The sequence below is a fragment of the Vulpes vulpes genome, chromosome 12 (genome assembly GCF_048418805.1).
Source record: "Vulpes vulpes isolate BD-2025 chromosome 12, VulVul3, whole genome shotgun sequence".
NCBI classification, from domain to species: Eukaryota; Metazoa; Chordata; class Mammalia; order Carnivora; family Canidae; genus Vulpes; species Vulpes vulpes.
The window spans coordinates 147,752,455-147,767,548 of record NC_132791.1 but is presented as its reverse complement, the minus strand read 5'-3'; the positions used below and the strand labels follow the sequence as shown (position 1 = coordinate 147,767,548).

Below are 15,094 nucleotides of genomic sequence, written 5' to 3'. Positions count from 1 at the left end.
CCCGGGTTCGCCCGCGGGGTTTGAGGCGCGGTGGGGGGAGGGGCGTGGGTTGGGGGGACGTTCTGGAAGTCAGGGAGGGTGCGGGTGTCGAGAGACGGCAGCAGAGGGCGCTGGGTCGCCGGCCGGGCTCGCGCCTGCCATTGGTCGGGCTCGGGCGCGGGGCTGGAGAGTTGGTGCAAAGTGACAAGTTGAGGGAGGCTGAGAGCCAGAGAGCGAGCGCGCCGAGCGGGAGGAGCCGCCGCCGCCGCCGCCGCCGCCGCCGCCGAGGGAGCCCCGGGACGGCAGCCCGGGCGGAGGGCGCGCTCTTCCGAGAGGCGAGGCCGGGCCGGGCCGGGCCGGGGGGACCCGCCCTCGGCCAGCGCGACCCCGACCGCCGGGACTGACCGGCCGCAGGGCCGGGGAGCGACCCGCGCGGGCGGCGTCCAGAGGCGGCCGGGCGGAGCGAGGGAGCAGGTTAGCGGGACAAAGAACTTTGCAGAGTCCCCCGGCACCCTGCGGGGACAGCGGCCGGAACCAGGAGGCCGGGACCCCGGGCGGAGCCCGTGGATGTTCTGCGCGCGGCCTGGGAGCCGCCGCCGCCGCCGCCGCCGCCGCGAGAGGAGGAATGCACCGGCCGCGCCGCCGCGGGGCGCCCCCGCCGCTCCTGGCGCTGCTGCCGGCCGCGCTGCTGCTGCTGCTGCTGGCTGCGCGCGGGGCCGCTGCCCAAGGTAGGAGCGCGTCCGCCCGCTCCGGGCCCGGAGCCGTCGCGGGGCTCGCCAGCGCCACCGCGGGCGCCCGTTCGCCCGGGGGTGCGCCCTCCTCGGCGCCCTCCCCGGCGCCCCGCCGCAGTTGTCAGCGATGACAGGAGGCGTGGAGGGGCCCCGCGGGCGCGGGTGGGGGCGCGGGCGCGGGTGGGGGCGCGGGCGCGGGTGGGGTGGGGGCGCGGGCGCGGGCGGGGGGGCCCTCCCGTGCCGTCGGTCCCGCTGCGCCTCGCGGACCCCGCCAGCGCCCTCACCGTGCTCAGGCGCGTCTGCGGGGCCGCCGTCCCGGGAGGCGCGGCCCGGGAGCCAGTTGGTGCCCGCGGCGCTGCGTGCGAGAGCCCAGGCTGGCCGCGCACCGACCCGAACAAAAGCCCCGGCCTCCCGAGGCCCCGGCGGCCTCCCGGACCCACCGCCCCCGGCCCTCCTGCCTCCGGAGGCTCACGCCGGAGGCCCCAACGTGCGCGCTGCCCCGGTCGCCGCCACTTTGTGCAAAATGTGCTGTCAGAGGCGGCCCGAGCTCCGAGTGCTCTGAGCGTGCACGTGCGTGTGCGTGTTACACACAAGCCGGGGGCGGGCGGGGGAGCCATCTAATGCATACTTGATTTTGGTAATCTCCAAAGACAATTGCAACAGTTAGAGAAAGACTCCCCCGAAAGCCCGAGCGTCTCAGTTCGCTGCGGGGAGCTCGGATCCTTGCTGCGTCTAAGCCGGTACACAATGAGGGGGAAGAGCCCGGCTGCGCCTGCGGAGACAACCGATTCATTCTTTGGAGGTTGGAGGGGGAAAGTTGATTAAAGTCTCCGGGGTCTTGGGCCTCACTTTTAACATGCATCCCTTGAGGGGGGTGCTGGAGTCCCTGGGCTCAGCCCTCCCTGCCCAAACCGGTGCAGATAAATAGGTCCCTGCTCTTTTATCATGCATCTTTCTTTCTTTCTTTCTTTTTTTTTTTAAAGTTAGTGCTGTGCTTTGGAAAAGAAAAGACTTTGGGCTATTTAGCAGTTGAGGGGAAAAGATCTATTCACTGCGTAGACTGTGGTTAACAGAGTTAGTTTTTAAGATCTGGCTGGTGGTTTTCGTTGTAGGGACGCACTCTGGAAGGAAGTTGCCACCTAAGAAATGTTGATTTCTTGGAGTTGGGTTTGGGGAAGTGAGAACCACATTTTCTGAGAGATATTCTAAGATTGATCCCGTGGTGAGGTCGTGGTAATCTGGAGATTCCTCAGGGTAAATACAGCTTCTAATTGTGATTAAGATGTACATCAGCAGGGAGTGCACCTTCCTGATGAAAAATACTAATGAAATGTAAACAGCTTGATCTCGTGGATGTTTGCTTCTTTGGGGGATGCCAAACATCTGGCCCCAAGCCACAACACCTGGGTGAAAAGTAAAAACTGGCCAATACTGACTAAACCATGTCGAAGAAACATCCTTCTTAAGTCAAGTTGCCCAGCAAATTGAAGTGGAGATAATCAGGGGAGGGCTCCTAGCTTGAGTCCTTGATGAATTTGATTATTTCCTCTCTCCGCTTCTTTTACTTCTGCGCAGCCTTTCAACAGTGGCTGCTTTTGGATCATGAGGGTGAGAGTGGGGAGGAGCGAACCTTTCTTCGGTCACCTGCCTTTAAATTAATGTCCTTGCAGTGATTTTGCTGAGTGTAAGACAATTTTGTTATCAGCAGTCAGGCAAATTCTGGCTTGTTTAACTGTCTACAGGCTTTTGAAATTAAAAGAGAGAGAGAAAAAAGGAGTATTGCCTATTCCAAACAAGTCAATAGTGAGGTCAAATCTGTTATTATTGTCTTACTTGTCATCTTATAAATCCCTTTCCATTTTTCTGAATCCTTGATCTTTTCTCTGGGGGCAAGTTTTCCGGTGGAACTCCGATTTAGTTTCTTGTCTGATTCAGAATTCTTAACGTAACCCAACCAGTGGCTCAAGAAATCAGCTTAAGGGGGAGATAGATTTCAGTTACTTATTTTAAAAAATGCTCAGTAATTTGTCCCATTTTTTAAAAAAGTTATTTTGTTGGCCAAGAGAAGCAAACCTTTACATTTACTTTTTCTGGCCTATGCAGTGTTGGATCTCCTCATCTACCTCCTACCAATCCAGCACTAAACCTTTCTGGGAAGCAGAAGCCATTAATACTGTGTACCCAGAGTCAGGGCCTTAGGAACCCACCTGGGCCTTTCTCAGAATCCTGTAGATTGTGTGGTTTGCCTCCCTCTTAGACTCAGAGGAAGGTGGCCTGCTACTGTGTTTGCTGTCATTTCATAAACCTTCCAATGCCATTTTAATAGGTGTCTGTCCTGTCTACTTTTAGAATAGGAGTCTCTTGAGGGTAATAAGACTGTCAGCTTTCCTGGTGAAAACACTGAAAGCCAAGTTAGCCAGCCCCAACTTTATTGGAGATGCCTAAAAATCCTCCCTAGGGGAGCCACACAGAGGCTCAATAGACAAAGGGTTTGGTCTAGCTGCCTCTGGCACAGTGTTAGAAATATTTAATCCTCAATATTGATTCAGCATACCTGGTAGGCTGTTTTGCTACTCGGATGCTGGGATTATCTTTCTGATATTTACTTAGGAGTCTTTTTAAAAAACTCAAACTTGGTCTGCATTTTCCTTTCTCCATCTTCTGCCTGGTGAGCACAGCCCTCAAATTAGACTTTAAAGTTTATAAGTGGTGTGTCACTTGCATCCATTAGTATCCATTTTGGCTGTGGTTTGCTGGAGACCACATAGCCCATTTTGAATATTTTTGAAAATTTTATACAGTATCCTATGTAGAATGGAATGCTTTGTAGCCTATATGTGTATTAATGTAAACGTATGTCTACATATAAGTGACATATGTGTACACATCTATACAGTAAGTGGTCCATACATTTTTGTTGAATGAATGGAGAATAACTTTCTTGGTTGCATGTAAAACTGTGGTGTAATATTTGCTTTTCTTAGTAAAAACGTAACGTGACATACTTTCAAGGACTTTTTCCCTCTCTTGCTCCAACTTTTAGTATGACTGGAGTATATAGTAAAGTTAACCGTAGAGCTTAATGGTCATGAGCGTTGGAGTTTAACAGACATGAGTTTGAATCTTTTCTCTGCCATGCGCTGGGATGGTCACTCCATTTTTCTGAACCTTACCAGAGTGTTAAAAGAGATTTAAAATGAAACCTTGTATGTCAAGTACTAGAGAAAATCAGCCAGCTGAGAGGGTCTTAAGTTGGGGTACCTGAAACCAAGGATATGCAACCCCCCCGAAATAATATACAAAAATTTCTCTGCATTTTTGTGGTTGTATATTTCTAACTATAATCTGATATCCTGAAAAAACAGCAATCCCCAAAAGATAGAAACCATTGATTTGGAAGGTTTGATGCCTGGGGCAGTAAGTTGCCTTCCGGGGTAGGTTGCTGGGGCTTGAGGGCTGGTGGTGGGTCCTGGGCCTGAGCCTAGATAGATCTGCACAATTCCTGGAGCCTCTACCTCTCCTCACTTTCCAGTCCCCCCCACCCCCTCACCCCCCACCCCCCACCACCAGGCCAGTTGTTACTGGGCTTAGGAGAAGCTAAAGAATGGTGCCAAGTCCTTTGGCCTCAACTAAGTATGTATTTCCCTGAATCCAAGCATTCTGAAATGCCTGTTTATATAATTGATTTAACAAACACTTGGGTAATCCTTACAATGGGCCAGTGACCATTCTGAGCAGTTTGCAAATATTAGTTCACTGAATCCTCCCCACAGATCTATGAGGGGGATGGCATAATTAGCTCATTTTAATGTAGACACAGAGAAGTTACTTTCTTTCTTTTTTTTTTTTTTTTTGAGAAGTTACTTTCTTAAGGTGACATGGCATTGCTGGGCTTCCAAATCCTCTGAGTTCATGCTCTTCACTGCTGCCTTACACAGTCTCTCCTGGTTTAAGTCTTAAAAATTTACACTATGTCTGGGCCAAAGGTGCCATTTCCCCATGTTTTCCAAGAGCAATGGGATGTTTTCTTAGCTATATCTAGGGGTTACAAGAAATGATCAGAGACAGCCAATTTCAATTTTTCTTTCTGTGCTGGAGTTCTCTGAGCCAGTCTTGCTGCAACTCTGGGTTTCAAGGGGCCTTTGGTGGTCTGCACCTCTGACAGGAGGAATTACACTGTTGTACTGAACTGCAACTTTGATGCGGTTTGGGGAGTGTGTCTGGCAGTTCTTTCCAACCAGTGATGAGATACATTTTGATGAAGTGCCTTTGTATTTGCATCTTGGTGTACAACTGGGGTTGTAGGCTGAGCAGAGTGATTTATGAGAGTACTCTTGAGCGGGAGAGCTGGCTTGCCAGTTTCCAGGTCCCTATGTAGACCAGACTGGCAAATCCAGCCCCAGCTAGGAAACACTCAAATCTCTGAGGCCTTCTCTAACAACAGGGCCTCAACCTGGCCTTCCCAATTCCCTGGAGGTGTGACAGGAGAAACTGTTCTGGAGACGCCCTGAAGAGAAAGGAATAGTCTTCTAGGAGTCTGAGAAAGTTCTCTGGAGTTGAGGGGGAGGGGATGGCAGGGGATGGGGAGGGTGGGGAAAACTCTTCGAAATCCTTAACTAAATGCAGCTGCTTGTTACACGGAGCCTGACTTGCATGCCAGGAATATCTAAAAAGCTAACGAATACAAAATAAAAATAAACAGCAGTAAAAAGGCTCTCTCTTTGTTGCAGTAAGCTCGGTTGGGGTTTTCAGTTTGTTTAGGAATGGGATAATTGTGGCATCCACTTTATTTTGGTAAGGCAGTGAAACGTGGATTGATGTTATGTCATTGGGATGCTCCCACCACCTGAACTTTTTCCTTCACACTTCCCCCTCAGAGCGCCCAGGCATGAACATCCACCGGCCCGAGTCTCAAACTGTTGCCCCTGAGTGAATTACACTGGAAGAGGGCAGATAATTTAATGGGATAATCTTGGCAGGGCCAGCAAATTTCACACCCCATCTCTCACTAATAGAAAGGCAGTAGAAGGCTACAACATCCTCAGATGAAAAGGTTGTATAAAAAGGCTCTGCTTAACAGTAACTGTCTGTCCATAAATAAGGTTCCGTAGGGTTTTGATCCAAAAGCTGTTATTAAATACTGATAAGCCAAGCCTCATAATGTTTGGCCCCTTACATTTCCTTTTTTCCCCCTTCTCTCCACAGAACCATAGATTTTTTTTTTAAGGGGGGGAAGGGACCTTAAAAGATCAACCAGTTCAAGCTGTTTATTTTCTCTAGTATTGCTATGCAGAAAGGACCTTCCTTTATAGCCATTTAAAGAGGTATTGTGGAGGAACAGAAATGGAATGGGATTTGGACCCTGACAGACTAGGGTTTGAACTAGGGCGTTGCTGCTTGCTGGCTGTGTGAACTTGGGCAAAATTCCTTGAACTTCTGAGCCTCAGTTTCTCTCTGAAAAATGAGGATAATAGTACTGTTTGACTTACTAGGTTTTTGTGGGAATTAAAGGGGACAATGAACGGAAACACCTAAAAGTGCCATGGACCTAGTAAGCACACAGTGTGTTAGCTTAGCTTACTGTCATTATCAGAGGTTTGCTGGAGAAATCACAAAATTTGGCTTCTAAACAATGATCATTATGCTCTAAGATAGGAACCAAGACTGAGAGAGCAGCAATTTTTATAATATTTTAAGACACTTGAGTATTTTATTTTACAGGGCGCTTGTAGACACTCCCGAACTGAGCAGTACCCAGGCCAGTGCTGGGGACCCAGATGGGAGATTCCACAGTGCGGTTTTGCAAGCCTTAAAACAAAGGCTTTTTTTCAGAACAGTGAGCTCTTTGGGGAAGAGCAGCCCCTCCCTGGTGCTTGGTGTAATTCCAGAATCCTGCAATGGGGAATGTTACATTTCAGGGACCTCCACTTGTAATCTGACCGTTTTTAGCTCCAATATCCAAATAATCTTGCTGAGCACAACTTAAAAGAGAAGGATAATGGCTGGAGGAAAGAATCCTGAGGTGCTCTGTTAGCCATTTAAAATTTCTGAGTACAAAAAAAAAAAAAAAGTTCACATTACCCAAAGAGAGAAGAGTAATGAAGTGTGGGAAGGGGGAGAGGAGATAAAAAGACCTTCCAAAGACCAAGACAGGGTTTGCGTTTTTTATTTTTGTTTTTTAACAGTAAAGTTGTCATTCAAAGTGTTTCAGCTCACACTTATTATTATATGTTTATTTTGTGCAAATACAGTGTTGATGCCCGGGAATCAAACATTACCCTCGCCCTTCAGGAGAGATGGAGGAGGGAAATTCTCACTTTTTGAAGAACCTGTTAGGTGCCAGGCATAGTTCTTTATAGATAGCAGGTTTTTATGTCCAGCAGCCCTTTGTGATTGGACCTCTGACCCCATTTTACAGATAAGGAAATTGAGTCCCAGACAGTATCTTGGTGAACCTCACACAAACTATTAAGTTGGGATGTGGCATTTGAACCTAGATGTTGGAAATCGGTATTTTGACTCAAGTGTATATTATTTCCACTATCTTGAAGTATAATTGGGGAGATGGGATGAACAGACAGGTATCTCCATGTGCCAACATGGAAAATGCTTAGCACCTTGTCTTGTACGTAGTGAGTGCTCAGTGAGAGTTCTGCTGTAATTAAGTAGCCAGAGAAAGGCCCCACCATAATTTATCTGCCTCAAAAGCCTGTGCTCTTAATTTTTCCACTGTGTTCCATTTCAACAGGCATGTGATTGGAAGAGTGGTGGCTGTGTAGTCCCTAAATGGAAAGGACAACACTAAGACAGTTTCTATGGAATCTTTCCCACCTGCCCTAATCCAGATTTTGGGGCTCAGCTCTGCTTTGGGTGGGGAAGGGAATTTGCACAGGTGTGTATTTGGAGAGAATAATGATGCCTAATCATGAAGTGTAACACTCCTGGAGCTCTGGCTAGGATCTATCATGTTCCCCATTCTTTCACTGATCATACATTTTTTAAAAATGATTTTATTTATTTATTTGAGAGAGAGAACACGAGGGGGGCAGGCAGAGGGAGAGGAAGAAGCAGACTCCCTGCTGAGCAGGAGCCAGCTGCCTGGGCCTCCTCCTGGCCTCCATCGTGACTCTGGATCCCCGTCCCAGGATCCTGACCTGAGCCAAAAGCAGTCACTTAACCAACTGAGCCACCCAGGCGCCCTGATCATACATTTTCTATGCACTTACTGTGAGCCAAATATTTTGCTACTCACTAGAGAATAAGGGTGAATAAGGCGAGGTCCTTGCCTGGAGTGTTTTTCAAATGGCAGATCTATGGCAGAGATTGCTGGCTGATCAGAAAATCTGTTTCCATCTCTTCTTGGTATCTTGGTTAGACTACATTTCCCAGTTCTTTGGAATTAAGTGAGGCCAGGTGACTAAATATTAGCCAATGGAATGAGATTGGAAACAATGAATGTCACTTACAAGTGACACTTAACAGCTTGGCCCTTAAAAAACTTCTCAGGCAGGATTGCTAGGATTCTGAACATGGTAGTGTAGAAATCACGTGTTGAGGATACTGCAAGATACATACAGCCCGGAACAGCCTGGAATCTCCCTTTATCACTGCACTGTGGAAGCCACATGCCAGTCCACACTTGTTTAGGTTTTATGTGAGGAAGAAATAAGCTTTAAAGGTAGTAAAGGCTGAGATTTCAGAGTTATATCAGCTATCACTGCTAACATTACCTGTATGGAGCTGACATTATATATATTTAGGCCCCTGTTGATCTATCTCTCCATCCCACAGTGCAGCCAGCCGTCAGGACCAGCATTTTTAGATAGAATATAATAGGACATTTCAGAGTACGTTACATTAACAAAATGAGTACTGTTTTAGGAAGCTTTAGCTTCAGTTCTGCCTTTGCTGATTTGGGTTTTATCAGGCTCATGCTCAAAAGTTTGAAAGCCACTGGTCTAGTAGAAGCAGACAAACCAACAGCTCTGTTCCACGGAGTGCAATAGTTATGACAATAGTGGTTAAGTCCTCTTGCAATGGAGACTTTGTTAAGGAAGTGCCTAGGGAGCAGAGATGGCAAAATGGGTTCATTTTTCCTGTCAATTGGTATTGGCTGCCTGCGGTACAGTGTTGAGAAGGAATCTGAGGTTTCTTCCAGGATCCCTGGGAGAGAATGCTGTGATCTGTAGCAGCATTTGCCCTGGGCTTGCGGAGGAGGAGTAGAGGCTCAGAACTAGCTGGCATCTGACCAGTTCACATAGAATCTGGGCTCCTTCCAGTGGATTAAACCTCTATCCAAATTATTTATGGCACATATATGGTGTCTCTAGCACCGTGCTAAGCACTGTGGAGAATCTAGGAGCACTATGACTAGCCCTTGGGGAGTTTACCTTTTAGGGGCAATAAAATAGGCACTTGTGAAATAATTATACACCCAGTGAGTACAGAGTTGGCAATTATAGATGCAGAATGCTGAAGAAGGAGAGGTCTTTCAGGAGGAAGTGGGATATGATGCGAACCTTGAAGGGTGGGGAGGATTAAGATGGGCACAGGAGGAGGGGAGCTAGACATTCTGTAGCTGCTCTTGTCTCTCCATGGACTTGCCCTGGCTGTCCTGGCTTCTTAAACTGGGCCTTCACCCTGGAATAAGGCTCGTTTTTATGAGATGGGAGAGTAATGGAGAAAAAGGAGGACCTTGAGTGGTGCCTGTTATGTTTTTCTGCATATGAAGGAGGGTGGCTGGGGGAGCATGGATTCACTGGGAGCATGAGGATTTACCTTTCTCTCCAGAAGATGATCCTAGAGAGTTAAAATGCAGTCCTTTTCCAGGCTCCTTGTGAAAGGAATAGCATGTCTGCTGCAAGAGTTTTTTTGTTCTGTGGTACAGGCTACTAAATCCCTGTCCACATTTTGCCTCCTTGATGAAACTCATAATAGTGTTGTAATGATTAACACATCAAGCATCCTGTATGCCAAGGACCATTTCAAGTTTTAGGTATTTTAACTCCCTCAGTCTTCAGGGAACACTGTGAGGTAGGCATGAATTATTATCCCCATTTTCCAGATAAGAAAACTGAGGTACAGAGAGGGTAAGTAACCTGCTCTAGATCACACAGCAAGTTAAGTGAGAGAACCAGAATTTGAACCTAGTTATTCTGAGTCCGGGGCTTTGTCCTTAAGCATTATGCCATACCGCAGCTCAGTGGGTTTTTTTTTTTAATCTGATGATTCACATTCTCTGTAAGATCCCAGCCAAATAGCTGAGTTAAAATGATTATAATTAAATCCTCCATTTGTATAGGGTTTTTCAGCTTACAAAATTATTTCATGTATAATGTTATCATTAATTTTCCAAATAATCCAATAAAACAGGATTTTTTTCTCTTTCTCTCTTCCTTTTAATATTAGGCATGGGAAGTTGGCAGCTCACCTAAGGTCACTGTTGCTGGTGGAATCTGCTGGAAACCCAGCCTCTTTGACTTTAGGCCCATAGTGCTTTCTGCTTTAAAAGACTACCTATGTTTGGAATTCATGACTCTAAGAGACTAATACATGTCTATTTTCACTGTACTTTTACCAGCAAACAAATTTTCCTGATTCTCCTTAAATCAGCTATTTTTTCCCCCCAGAAATGGTTGTAAGGCATCTGTAGATAGGACCTGGAGCTAGGATTCTTGTAACCCATGAAAATTCACTTGCTATTAGACTGGGAGAAGTTACTTAAAGACAAAGAGCGTCCTAAGTGGTTGGTGATTTCAGCAGGGGGAAGAGCCATTGGTGAAAGGGCTTTGTTTGGTATCAGAAGGTCTTGATGTGAAACTGGATTCACTGCTTCCCTGCCAGTAAATTGCTTGACCTCTCTGAGACTCGCTTTCCTCACCTGTAAAATGGGAGGCATAATGGTGCTCATAGTGCTTGAAAGGTTTGGGGGTGGGACTATGGGAAGTGCTTGTATGGTACCTGGGTCACATTCCAAGTGCGCTCTCACCTAGTCCTAAGAATTAAATGGAGGCCAGCAAGAGAGCACTTCCTCCTTTGAGCTTTTCCCAGGATGTGATGGGGCAAAACTGATGAACCTTGGCACTTTGTGGGCCTTTATTTTATAATATAATCAATATTATAATATAAGCATCTCTGGGTCAGACCTTCCTAGTACTTGGAACTTTTAGATTATAATTATGTTAATATTTGCCATGGACATGACTTTCTTATGCCCTGTGAAGGTTAAAGACCCTACGGTAAAATCAGATCCTGCTGCCTGAAATCCTAGATTTCCTTGAAAGGCTCCTATCTGTTCTTCGTGGGAAACTGACCCCATTTCCTGATGGGCTTAAGTGTACATCAAAGCAATTTATTCTATTTTTTTCTCCATAAGAGAGATTATATCCTCACCTCTTAGATTTCACTCCAACTTGGGTATTTAATAGTTTTTACATCATTTTCATACTCCCTGAAAGTACTGGTTGTTTTTCTTTCCCCACCTGAACTCTTGGTGTGATGAACGTTATGGATTCCTCTGGAAGGCATGCTTTCAGAAAGTAGTGCTTGGGGCACCTGGGTGGCTCCATGGTTGAACATATGCCTTTGGCTCAGGTCGTGATCCTGGGGTCCTGGGATTGAGTTCTGCCTTAGGCTCCCCGGAGGGAGCTGGTTTCTCCCTCTGCCTATGTCTCTCTCTGTGTGTGTCTCTCATGAATAAATAAATTAAATCTTAAAAAAAAATAAAAAAGAAAGTAGTATTTAACTTAGTCTTGGCTGTTTACCTCCTCCCTTAGAAGGATTATGTGCTATCTAGGAACTTCCAGTTCCCAAATGTTGCCTGTTTGAGAGTAGCTGTGGAGACTGCTGACATCAAGAAGCAACATTTTTTGATGATGTTCTGAATGGACTGGTGAGTTACCCTCTTTCTGTCTATGCTGCTCACAGCCCTCTGCCCACTCACATCTGCTGTTCTTAAAGAATCAAGTGCTTTGCCTGTGGCCAGTTAACCTTCAGAGAATCTCTACCTGCTGTGTGTGTGTGTGTGTGTGTGTGTGTGTGTGTGTGTTGGAGGGGCTCCCCGGGGACCCCTGATAAAGGACATTTCTCTTCCCCACTGAGAAACGAAGGCCTGGAGCTGAGCATACCCAGTTTGTTCTACCTAATTCATCAGTGAGTTCCTGTGTCATACTGTGTGAGCTTCTGCAAGAAGTAGCTAGTAAAAGGGCACAGAGAGAGTCCAGCACCTAGCACTAATTTGTTTCCCTCCCCATGTGGAGAAGGAAAGCATTCCCTCCTCACACTGGCTTACAACTTGATTTTTTTTTTTAAGGAGTAATTGCCAGATTTCATTGTTTTGTTGGTGTTAAAACTATATACATAGATGAGATGGTCGAAATGTTTTTTAAATAACTCTCCCACATCTTTGCCTCAGGACTCAGGTTTAGAAAGTTTCTCAACTGACCCAGGGCGTTGGTGAAAGTGGCTTCCCCCAGATTCATAGACTCAAGTCACCACGACAGTTGGTCTGTCTGCTGTGTGGGTGTAGAGGAACGAAGGAAAGAAGGGCCCTGAGAGGCAAAGCTCTGTCACCTGTCGAGTGATGTGTCCTGTGTAAACTACCAAGAAGTCACTGGCAATTCCATTTGGTTAGATATTTATTTAGCAACTAAAGTGGATGCAGAAGAAATATACGGCAATATCCTCTCCCGTAGGACATTCATTGTTTTTGTTAGGCAATATTGAGACCCCCAAATGGTATGAGAATAATATTAAATCAAACTTCCTGTTCTGACCTTTGCTTAGGGCTCTTTCTCTGTCTTGCAGCTTCTAGAAACTATGTACTCTAGCACCTGCCCCATCTCCCTGGCACAGCAGGGTCACCCTGGTCCCTCTCCTCATCTCTCCTTGCTGAAATCTTATTCTTCAACCCCCCAGTCTCCCACATTCAAGAATTCACCTTCTGCCTTCCTTCCCCTGAGCCCCCACATTCAGCCAGTATTTGCAGAGGCCACCTAAGTCACACTCACCTATTCTTATTTAGCCCAGCACCTAGATTTTAATCTTTGTGATCATAGTCACCATCATTTTTTAAGCATCTACAATGGGGCATACATCTGGCAAGACATTTTGTATTTTGTAGCAGAATCCTATTATTTTATCTCTCCAGAATTGTTGCTCTTTCCCTCTCACCTCCTCCTTCTGCTCCTTTATCAACTGGGAAAAGAAACTGCTTTCGCCTATATGCTGACCTTGTTATGGGGAGAGTGCTGATTGTAACCTCTTACCCCTAGCCTCACTATGATGGGCTAACCCTGGGATTTAGGAGTGGCTCCTTTGGGGCAGGGAAGCTAGGAGACACCCTCCACCATATCTCTGCCCTGGAAAGAAGCTGGTGTGAGGGAGAGAAAGACTTTGATGTCCAAGGCAGGCATTCCAAGAGGTCTGGCAGTGGTCCAGCGTCATCTCCATGTCTCTGAGATTTTCTGCTCAGAGCCCATAGACTCTACTTTGGATGAAGTGACTATCCCTGACCATGCACACAACTTACCTCACTAGTGATCACAACAAAATGAAATGGAGTCATTCTTTTTAACCCAAAGGAAGCATTTTTAGTGATTTTTCTCATGGGAAAATATGTCCAATAAAAACAAAATCATAAATGTAGTATGAAAACAATAATCATCCACAATCCTGCCATTCAGAAATAATCTCTGATAGTGTTTTCTATACATATTTATATTTATAAAAGGAAGTCACACTTTTATTCCCAAGAGAAAATTGAGACTCAGAGATGTTAAGTAATTTCTCCCTCAGCCACTTTCCTTTCTATTCACTTCTGTGTGAGCAGGGACCTGATCTTATGTCAGTTAATTACATTTCACTCAGTAGGAAATCACTAAGTATGTGTTGAGCAAATGCTCAATTCAGTGTAATTGAGTGCCACAAGGAAGGTGCATACAGTAAGTTTTGTAGATCAAAGAGAGAAGTGTGCATTGTTCAGAATTACTGGGAGGGTTTTCTGAAGGAGGTGGAGATGGCGAGCCAATAATAAATTGTTTCTCTCCAATATGCAGTGTCCTGGGAAGTCAAAGCTGGAAAGCAGGGACACCTGTCAGAGCTGTGCACTGCCCCAGACTTAATGACTACATGTGAGATTTTTTCTGAAACTGCAAGAGGGATAGAAGTGAAAGGTGTCCATGTGGACATGGCAAAGAGGGCTGAAGAAAGAGATACATAGTATCCAGAAGGAAATTCATAGCTATTGTGGCTATAGGGAACCAAGTCGTAAGGAGATCAAGGAGGGAGTGAGCGGATAGGGACACAATCAAAAATATTACCAAGGATGCATCAAAAGGACTTTGGAGCTGCTGCCTCTCTTGGGTCTCATCTGGCACCTTTGTACATGGTGGCTTTTCCATGGGCTGTCCCCTCTCACAGAAACGTCCTTCCTCAACCTATCAGCTACCAGTGCTTCTGCTCTTCTACTTCACTGTAATTTCCCTGACAGGCCAGACTCAATTGGGTTCCCACTTGCTTGCTTTGATAGCACCCTATATTTTTAAATACTCTTCATTGTAGTGTGTAATTAAATATTTATTTGTACAGCTGTTACCTTTTCTATTGCTGGGTTGGATGCTTCTTAGAGTAAGGTCTGAGTCTGGATCACAGCCAGCACAGTGCCTGGTGGCCCTTTGAATCGACTCTACTTACTTTTACTAGGCTTTGGTCTTACTTCCTAGAGGCTGGGATACTTCCAGCTTGCTTTGCTGTTACTATCTGGCCATTTAAAAATGCATCTTTGAGCAACTGAAAATCTCAAGGCTATCTCTTCCGAAAGATGAGGAATTCAACCCTGTAAAAAGTCAATCTGGACTCAATTAAACCTGCTGTGGGCTCTCTTTGCAGGGAAGCAGTGGGCAGCTTGAGAGCTGGGCTGTTTTCCTAAGATGAAAAATCTGTGATAACTCTTCAGTTCTGCTGCTATAAATTAGGGTCACTCTGTCCTTAATTGGCAACAAATTAAAATTCTCCCTTACAGTCCTCCTCTTTCTCTTCTTTCATGTTTGGGGGAAGATGTGGAAAATATTGGCCTCTTGCCACAGGGGAGAGGGCACTGTGGCTGAGCCCACAGGCAGGTTTGGGCTGTGAGGGCCGCCCGGGAGAGGGGGTGGTGAGTGATTCTTCCCTGCCCTGACAAACCTTCTCCTCCCTCCTTTGGCTCTGCTCTTCCCTTCCCTTTCTTTCTTCAGGAATTTTGAGAGGTCTCATTACTAGGGAAATATCCCCCGGGGAACTCTTACTCTCCCTTCTTTCGACTAATAAGCAGAGGGGGAAAATTCTCTAAGTTTGGAACTTGCAAGCAATCTGGATGCAAAGATGGCCAGAAGGGCCCGGATGTCTTT

General features: G+C 46.4%; 1 protein-coding gene across 1 annotated transcript in view; it reads left to right on the top strand.

Moving 5' to 3' along the window:
- Positions 1-212: 212 nt before the first annotated feature.
- The window catches only part of ROR1 (receptor tyrosine kinase like orphan receptor 1), a 400,859-nt gene continuing 385,977 nt past the window's right edge, over positions 213-15,094 (top strand). The window contains exon 1 of the mRNA XM_072730721.1: positions 213-707. Coding sequence (XP_072586822.1) covers positions 605-707 — 103 coding nt within the window. The 5' untranslated portion in view covers positions 213-604. The remainder of the gene's footprint in view (positions 708-15,094) is intronic.